At 37.6% G+C, this 9,353-nt stretch overlaps 3 protein-coding genes across 3 annotated transcripts in view; 2 read left to right on the top strand and 1 right to left on the bottom strand.

The window, feature by feature from the left end:
* Positions 1–3,399, top strand: part of LOTGIDRAFT_239549 (hypothetical protein) — a gene marked incomplete at its 5' end in the record, with an annotated part of 3,586 nt that extends 187 nt beyond the window's left edge. The window contains 5 exons of the mRNA XM_009057616.1: positions 179–318; positions 502–581; positions 805–927; positions 1,378–1,570; positions 1,811–3,399. Of these exons, the coding sequence (XP_009055864.1) occupies positions 179–318; positions 502–581; positions 805–927; positions 1,378–1,570; positions 1,811–2,336 (1,062 nt within the window). The 3' untranslated portion in view covers positions 2,337–3,399. The remainder of the gene's footprint in view (positions 1–178; positions 319–501; positions 582–804; positions 928–1,377; positions 1,571–1,810) is intronic.
* Positions 3,400–3,577: 178 nt separating this feature from the next.
* On the bottom strand, positions 3,578–4,132 carry LOTGIDRAFT_145305 (hypothetical protein; the record flags this gene model as incomplete). Its single annotated transcript, XM_009057617.1, has 1 exon — positions 3,578–4,132. One exon carries the CDS (start codon positions 4,130–4,132, stop codon positions 3,578–3,580), a length of 555 nt encoding a protein of 184 aa, XP_009055865.1.
* A 2,505-nt stretch (positions 4,133–6,637) lies between these two features.
* Positions 6,638–8,021, top strand: LOTGIDRAFT_175554 (hypothetical protein; the record flags this gene model as incomplete). Its single annotated transcript, XM_009057618.1, has 3 exons — positions 6,638–6,822; positions 7,553–7,757; positions 7,983–8,021. 3 exons carry the CDS (start codon positions 6,638–6,640, stop codon positions 8,019–8,021), a joined length of 429 nt encoding a protein of 142 aa, XP_009055866.1.
* Between the last annotated feature and the right edge of the window lie 1,332 nt (positions 8,022–9,353).

Here is a 9,353-nt window from a genome sequence, read left to right on the forward strand (position 1 = left end):
AACTTTATCAAATATTAGAGACAAGGAACAGAAACTTACTCTCATCCTTACAGCCCCTACAGTGTTTTATATTTTTAAAATAGGCCTACTAGATATTTGATTTAATCTCAGATTAAACAAGTCCATAACTTACCAAGGTTTGTTGAGAAAAATCAACACAAGAATTTTTTTTTTTCAGGTCAATGATACAACAATGTATGTGAGAGCTCTGTGTCAGGCATCCATGAAGAAGATGAACTACCAAGTTTTTATTTGTTTCTCAAAGGAAAATGAAGAGCAACATTCCATAGACTACGCTTATTGTCAGTGTCCAATTGGGTAAGTTTCATAGACACTACATAATACTTATGATGAGATGAACATTATAAATCAAAATATGTGCTAGAGTACCTGAAAATCTGATAGAACAGTGCTGCAGTATGACTGTAAATGTAGCTTCAAGCTTCACAAAACTAGTACCAGAATAACATTTTTCATACCTTATGTGTTTTTTGACCCAAGGCATTGTTTGGACAGACAGAATGATATGGAAAAGACCTTAACTGCACTACAAGGTCTAAAAGAGATTTTACCCAGAACAGGTAAATGATAATAATCAAACAAAAATAGAATTAATGTTTGCCACTCCTGTATTCTGCAAAAGAATTAATTTTTTATTCCATTAAAGAACTTATATGTGCAAAGTATATTTGAATTTTTAACAGTGGGCCTACAGTATTATATTAATAAAAATTTACTTCATTTATTTAGGAAATAAGACAATGTACTAAAACATGTGTAACTCTATCAATTATATTTTTTAAGGTATGTCACATTTGTGGAATATTCCTGATCCAGTGCCAGATATGTGTATGGAGGAAGAAGTTGAGACAAGCATTAATCCACTTTACCAACAAATGATGAAGATGCTTTATACAGAGGGTAACTGTAAGTAAAATACAATATAATATAAATAAAGTGCACACATTATATAAATATAAGAATATAATATATGTTATGAAGTGGAAAACATATAGTTAACAGTTATTTAATTCATATATACAATTCCATTTTACCAATTATAAATCTTGAATAAATGAACAAATAAATGCATCAATAGTTATGTTTTCTCAAGTAAATAAATGGGCTAATTCCATCCAATAATATATATCATTCATACACCCATTTGTACCTGTGCAAATGAATTAAATAAACAGGTTAATTGGTAGATAACAAGTTATCGCAAACTAGGTAGTTGTTGGTAGTTGGATTGGTTCAATTGGGTGGTTCTGTGTTGTTGTTTTAGGAATTAAATAAAAATTATACAACTCTATTTATACATACAGTAATCAGTTTTCATTATGACGTACATTTGTCTTGAAAATTTCTATATTACAGTACCACCATCCAACATTGACATGGAGCTTGTAAAGTACATAGAAGAATATACCCAAAGCCAGAGGCTTTCTAAAGAGTGGATTAAGATGCACATTGGTAGAGTAACCAGCTCATTGTTTGGGGATGTAATGTCTTCAGGTCCAAGTCCAACATCTTTGATAAAACAGATAGTTGAGGGGTCAAATCTTGAAAAGTAAGTTTTCATAACATATTCATATTGAGTTTATACCTAAAACATAGTCTATATCTTTACACATACCCGCCCCTCCTCCCTCTCGTATGAATATATGTCCCCAATCTGAATCTGCCATATACACAATTCTGTTTATCAAGTGGTCAATTGCGTTTACACACTAATAATGCTATTGAAACCAATATTTAAATATTGAATATTTAATGGCAAGTCATTCATAACCATTTATCTTCTATTTAGGTACACAAACCTGCCTGCAGCTGTGCAGTGGGGAATTGACAAGGAAGGTCAGTCCAGAGATCAGTACAAGAAGATTAAGAAAGTCATTCATAAAGTCTTTGAAATCCAACCAACTGGTCTGACTCTATGTGGAAGCCATGCCTTTCTAGGTGCGTCCAGTGATGGCAAAGTAACTGAAGGGGATAATGTAGGTGAACTGGAAATTAAGTGTCCATATTCTTTAAAGGGTACTCTAATCAATAAAAAAGAGATTCCAGAGATAATGGCCATGGGAGACAAAGCTTTCTGTCTTGAAAATACAAACACAGGGCAAAGACTTAGACATTCCCATAAATATTATGCTCAGGTACAGGGAGAAATGGCAATAATGGGTTTACCATGGTGTGATTTTGTAGTCTGGACAGGGGCAGAAAAAAACAACATATGCATTGACAGGATAAACTTTGATGCCAGCTATGTCACTAAAATGATGCCTAAACTACTTGCATTTTACATGGAGCATATTTACCCTTTTTATTACAAGTAACATCAGATTTTGCTAATTTCTGGGCTTGTACAGAGATATTCCAAGCTGTTTGGGTGTATTGGACACACTGATAACATCGATTTGCACCATTCCAATCAGATATCTGTGGTTCTTAAAGTTCCACTACAATTAAGAGTTTTATGATGTTACTATCGCAAAAGCTGCTAATAAAATGCTTAGGTTGAGTGGCATTGTCAAAAACTGATTAAAAATTGGAATGGTGAAAATCAATGCTATTTGTTTCTCCCAATACACCTAAAAAGTTTAGAAAACCTCATGTTCTGAATTGACAGCTAGGTATTTGGAATAGAAGTAGACATTAAATTTTTTCTACACTTTTGGCATTTATTTCATTTATATTTGTACATAACGTATCCAGTATCTTTAAATTAAATATCAATCAAATAATAACAATGTCTATGAACTATTTTAATCATTATGAACCAGAATAGGAATGAAAATATCAGTAGCTACGACTAGTAGCCTCTATAAAGAAATATTACGTCTTAGAATGATCTGTAAATCTAAATTATCAAACTAGGCCAATAAGACAAAAAAAATAAGCAAACCTTTCTTTAAAGGAATATTACCTCTTAAAATGAATATAACTTTTAAATAGTTCTCAAACTTGGCCAATAAGAGTATACATTCATCAGTAGACTTGCCTTGTGTCATAAATACACAACAGGATCTCTTTAATCTGATTAAAATAAAATTTAGTCATTACTGAAGCATTAGTTTTATGGATTATCAGATTATACAGGGGTTTTGTTGTATATTTATGACACAAGGCAAGTCCACTGATGAATGTGGAGGCCAAGTTCGAGAAATATTTAAAATTTATATTCATTTTAAGAGGTAATATTCCTTTAAAGATGGGTTTGCTTATTTTTTATTGTCAAATTAAGCGAACTATTTGATTAATTGGTGTTTCTAATGAATTATCATGTATTCTTAATCTTATCATTATGTTCTTATTGCATATAATTACGAGTTTTAACCAATCATAAATGTCTGTGTATGTACAGTCTGGATAAACAAAAAAAGATCTTTCGGTAACTCAATTCCCTGGTAATTCTGTTCTAATTTAGCTTATTATGAATTATGTACAAGACAAACTGGTATTTTTCCAATCATTAGAACACCTTTACTTTATATTCATATAAATATTCGCATTTTCACTAAATGAATGCAAATAAAATATATATTTTTTTGCATGAACTATGAAAGAAAAACAGAGTTTATTTGTCTTCTACAAGGGCTACATCAAAATTTGTAAGCCAGCAACAAACTTGAAACACTTTACTAGCAATGGGTGACATAGACAAAGGTAAAACTCCATCAAAAATATGAAAGTTTTTAACCCGCCCAATGCTGCGCTCAACATGTATTCTCAGTTGAGCAATCTCTTGAGTCAGATGAACATCCTCTACTGAAAATTGATGACTTTGTTCTCTAAAAGGTGGTATGTTCAAAGAACATCCTTTCTTACTTAATAGGTCAGTGATAGTAAAACCCTTGTCTGCCATTACAGAATCCCCTGTATCTAACATGTCTAAAAGACCAGACTCTTCAGTTATCTGTCGATCTGACACACGTCCTCCCCACCCTTCAGAAACAAGAGAAATTACACCTGATTGTGTTATACTGACTAAAAATTTCATGGTATTATGGTGCTTATAATTTGAAAAAGTCGACGTTTGTGATGTGAAACTTGAAGGTCTTTGTATAAAAATTTCTGTACAATCAATGATAATACGTGTATTGGGATATTCAATGCGAAATTGACTGGGCATTGTTCTTTGGACAATATCTCTACTTGGAAATGGGTTTAAAAAATGTAATTCTTTGTGTAAAAGGCAAATCCATGTATAATAATATTTAGAAAAAGTTCCAACAGCAATATTAAATCTGTCTGAAATATCTTGAACAAAAAGACCTAAACGATTTCGCATTAAAACAGCTAAAAATTGATCAATGGGTTTTAAAAATGTAGTGTGGACACGTATTCGGTCATTAGATATATTACTTTCACCTGTCCAATAAGACATCCTAGAACATTTATCCTGAAAATAAGTAAAAAGCCATAAAAAAAATACCAAAAGTTGGAAGATAAAACTTTGTTAGACCATCATTGTCAGCAATTTTCGAAACACTCCACTTTTCTTTTTTCAGTTCCATTCTTGCAGCTTTCAATTCTTCTTTTAACCTGTTGTTCTCCTCTATTATCACTCCAGTATCACACTGTGTACCTGAAATATATACAGCACACATTGAGGGTGCAAGCAACTTAAATCTTTACACCACATATCTGCTTAATTAGGCCAATCATCACAACTTAATTGAGATTTGTTATTGTGCAGGTCTCAAGCCCTGGTAAATGAGGAGAGGACTTTTCTAATTAACAATAAAATAATAATTAATCTTCCCTTGGCCTCATTTAGGTTTTTGGAATCGTTGCAGGAATCTGCTCTTTGGGCCCTGAACGTAACTCGGACACACCTATCTCCATGCAAAATTTCAAGTTCCTGAGACACTTAAAAAAGACCGTTTGTTCTTGGACTCTTGGACTTCGTAATTTTTTTCCAATTTTTATCATAGTTCTAGCGCATGGGGCAGGTTATTGGGACATTTTTAAATCTAGGTCAGTGTTCTAACAATAGGGCAAAGGTTTTTGAGACAATTTAGATGTAAACAAAGGTTTTTGCGACATTTTTCCCTCTTAAAAAATCCACTTGCTAAGTGATTTTTTTCTCAGCCCCAAATTGACTTGTAGATGCGACAATTGCACTCTCAGCACCGTTTTAACGAGCCCCACAATCTAGCAGAGGCAGATTTTCCAAAATCTAACTTTTTGACCAAAATATCCTGTAGGGCCTTTTTGGGCTAGTTATAGTACATGAAAAGGGCTAGGGCTAGGTGAGAAAAGAGAGAATCGGGGTGATTTCAGGTGTCAACTTGCACTCTACTCAAACATGTCAGCTGTTAGAAAATGAGTGGCAGAGAACGTTAACTCACAGAAAAGGGACGCGTTTTGGGTTTTAGGGTCTTAAGGTTTTTGCGACATTACTCTTTGAAGATGGGTTGTGAATGACGGGGCAGGTTTTTGAGACATCAAAGGTCAATGTGCTTTAGTTAAGTGGGTCAGTGTTATAACAGTAGGGCAGGTTTTTTACACATTTACTCTTTAAATTTAAAAGGTTATAAATGTAGGGCAGGTTTTTGCGACATTACTTGATGTTTTTAAAAATTTGGGCTGAAATTGAACTTTTTTTAAGGTTTTTTCAACTTTTCCGGATAAAATGGACAGCAGGGATTTCAACAATAGAAATTTTTTTTTTAATTTTCTGACCCTTTAAATTTTTATTTTCAAATTTCTGCATGAGTTACTTCCCGTAATTCGTTCCAAGTAATTCTTTTGTTTTTTTTTAAATAATCACTTGGCATGCCCTAGTCCGGGGGTGAAGAATTTTTTGGGCCTTACCATCTTATTCAGCACATTTTTTTTACTTAAGTCCACATAACTTTTCGATTTTTTAATTGTCTCTTTTACCTACCAAAAATTCAATAAGTGAAAGTAGGTCACACAGCACTCTCAAGCCTATATAAAGGACAGCAACTCACATTATCCTAATCAACAAGAAATACCATGATCAGAACGAGTTTGGAAGAATGGAGGAGACCGAGTAACTCACGCCACACCATCCAGGGCCGAGTTTCACCGCCATGTCATTCGACCCGACCAGATCTAACGAAGAATCAACAACCAAACCAACAACACCGAATCATCCAATTTGATCCAATCCAACTACCAACTACTACGACTACCAACAACTACCTAGTTTGCGATATCAGCATCCGCTGGAAGCGAACGTTAACTTGTCATCTACCAACCATTATCCTAAACCATAATTAGTTCGACACTCGTACTGTGAACAACTAATTAGCTCTCTCTCTAGTCTGGATTGGTGAAATTGGATTAGCGGATTACTGTCAAGTATCAATTAAGTATAACTCCATTAACTTTTGACACCTGCCACTAATTTGTGAGTTCGTTCCTTTTTATTCTTTTCTTTTATCTTTTCTTTGGGCGGCCGACAATTTCTTTGGCGGAAGAAATTCAAGCTGTCCTACAAAGCTTTCACTAGGTTTCGTTTTGTTTCGTTGTTCTCTTTTCATTTTCATACTATCAATTTTTGCACAGTCTGCAAGGCATTCTTGATAGCTATCTTTTATCTGTCTTATTGTATTGTATCTTATATTTTGTATTTGTACTAATCAAACCTTCAATTTCAGCTAAAATGGCCTCCCAACAATCCACCAAGGTTAGCTATGCCGATATTGCGAGTCGGCCAGCTGCTACCATGCAACCAAGGGTAGCAAGGCCGAAGTTCTCCAACATCGTAATAGTGAAGCCAAGCGGGGGCAAATCTTTCGGCAGCACGAAGTCGAAGGTCATCGGCGACTTCATCCGGAAAGAGTGGAAGTATAGCTCTCTTCCGTAGGTCAAAGTCCTGGCCAATGGCAACGTGCGGCTGAACTTTGAGTTCCTGGCAGATGCGGTTTATGCTGCCAACCAAACCGCACTGTGTGGGATGAAGGTGGACTCGGCCATGTCCACCTTCAACAAGACGGAACGGGTCGTCATTTATGGCGTCCCCTCCGAGTACTCCGAGGGTGAATTGCTGGAGGATCTTAAGCTCCACAATCACGCTGTAGAGGGTTTATACCTCTACAAACCTCGGGAGGGCAAGTCCGTTAGGACTGTCCAATTAACATTTGCAAGCGGGAAAGTACCTAATGGTCCTCTTCCCCTTCTTTATTCCAGGTACCAGCTCCACCCTTACATCCCCAAGGTATGAAGATGCCAGAAGTGCCAGAGGTTGGGTCACCAAAGTTTGCTGCGAAAAGTGTGGAGAGGGGCACAGCACCAAGCTGTGTAAATCCAAGAAGGTACGGTGTGTGAATTGTCGGAGTGATAACCACTCCAGCAACTCCGCACAGTGCCCTTCGTTCCTGTCGAGAAGAGCGGAAATAAGGATACAACACACCTACAAGGTATCCTCCCAAGAAGCTCGCCATCACGTCTCGGCCAACACGGTGCCCGCTGCCCCCAAGCCCGTGGTCGAATGTCCCAAACCTGCCCCGGCTCAAACTCCGAAAGGATTCACGCCGGAGTTCAAGGACGAGTCTAAATTTTTTGATTTCTGTTGTAGGTTGGTTGCAGTAGCAATTAGTTCCAGATCCAAGGCTGGTGAAATCAATCCAAAGGACGTCATGGATGCAGTATCAAAAGTATGTGCCGACAATGTCACGAATCTACAACCACCAAATAAGGATACCAAACCAAAGAGGAAGAGATCCAGCACGGATGTTCCGAAGACTGACGTAGTGGGTCAATCAGTGGAAACGCCAAGAAAAGTAAAGGCGGTATCCACGAGTGGCCAACCTCGCCAGTCAAGGAGCATTTGCAGAAGTACAGGCTCCAGACCCGTGACTGAGCGCTCTAGAAGCACTTCGCTAGCTAGACCACTGCCCACTGGCTCAGTAACGGAAATGGACGTAGAGGTTTTTACGGCACCCCAAACCCCATGCTAAAACCATACTGATCCATAAAGTCATTAATTATTTTACATTCAATTTCAGGTTCATACAGCTGGACATCAATGGTTTGAACGTACCTGAACGAAACACCCAACTGGTACAGCTACTACAAAGGAAGCAGTATGATGCCGTTTTTCTCTAAGAGTCCAAGCTCGGTTCAAGGAATAAAGACCCTATCATCAATGGTTATACTTTGATCAGATTAAACAGACCTAATGCTCTCAACCATCGAAGTGGTGGAGGTCTGGCCATCTACATCAAAAATGGTATATCCCATAGTGAGGTTCCTCTGAAAACCATCGCTCCTCTGGAGGCACAGGCGGTATCCTTTACCGACAAGTCAAAGGTTTTTTCTATCGTTAATATTTATCGACCCGAAGTCAAAGGCAAACCTCAACGTTTCAGTGAATATCAGTATGTTTACGATCAGTTGCCCGGGACCGACAATATTGTGCTTGGCGATTTTAACTGGTTAGCATAAATGATGGTAGCATTACTTATGTTGGTGCAATTGCTCCTCTTGGTTCGCATCTCGATCTCCCATTAGTAAGCAGTCGGTTAGCTAAAGACTGTACGTGGGAAGCAACCAGTGAGACCCTTGGAAGTGACCATGTTGTCATTGAAATCACGCTGTCACGCAATGTTGTGAAGGAGGAAGTCATGTGTCAAGGCAAATGGAGACTAGGGAAGGCTAACTGGGATTTCTTTAGGCGTCATTTCACTTGTTCCAAGCTAGATCTGGCAAGGGACGAGGACGTCTCTAGTTTTTCTGGGAAGTTGACTCAGGTTATTACTGATGCTGCTATGAGCTCTATTCCCCGGACTAAGGATGACATTGCACGTAGGTCACCCAAGTTCTGGTGGTCCGATGAACTCCAAGCTACCGTGGATACTCGCAAGCGGGCTCTACGACGGTTTCAGAGGAAATCGGACCGTTATACCAAGGCAGAATACTTAGCGGTCAAGGCTTCTACAGCTGCTCTGTTGCGTGAATCGCAAACAAAGCACTGGCAGGAGTTCTGCAACTCATTAAATGAGAAGACCAACCTAAGATCTGTCTGGGGTAAAATAGACTCAATGCTTGGTAAAAAATCTAATTCTTCCATTCCAACTCTTTGTTACAGGGATTTCACAGAATACAGCAATGAAGGAAAAGCCAATTTGTTAGCCAAGTGTTATGCTGACGGCAGTGCTGAAACCAACCATACCAAAGAATTTCTAAAGAACAAGAAGACCTTCTACACCAACCACACTCCAATTCATCATTCGCCCTTAGAGGATGAACGGGATCTTAACGCTCCCTTCACCCTCGACGAGCTGAAGAAAGCACTGTACAGTAAGAAAGACAGCGCTACTGGTGAAGATAATATCAAGTACAGCATGTTAAAGGAGTTACCAATGGAAGCGTCTACA

The sequence above is a fragment of the Lottia gigantea genome (genome assembly GCF_000327385.1).
Source record: "Lottia gigantea unplaced genomic scaffold LOTGIsca_305, whole genome shotgun sequence".
Classification (NCBI taxonomy): domain Eukaryota; kingdom Metazoa; phylum Mollusca; class Gastropoda; family Lottiidae; genus Lottia; species Lottia gigantea.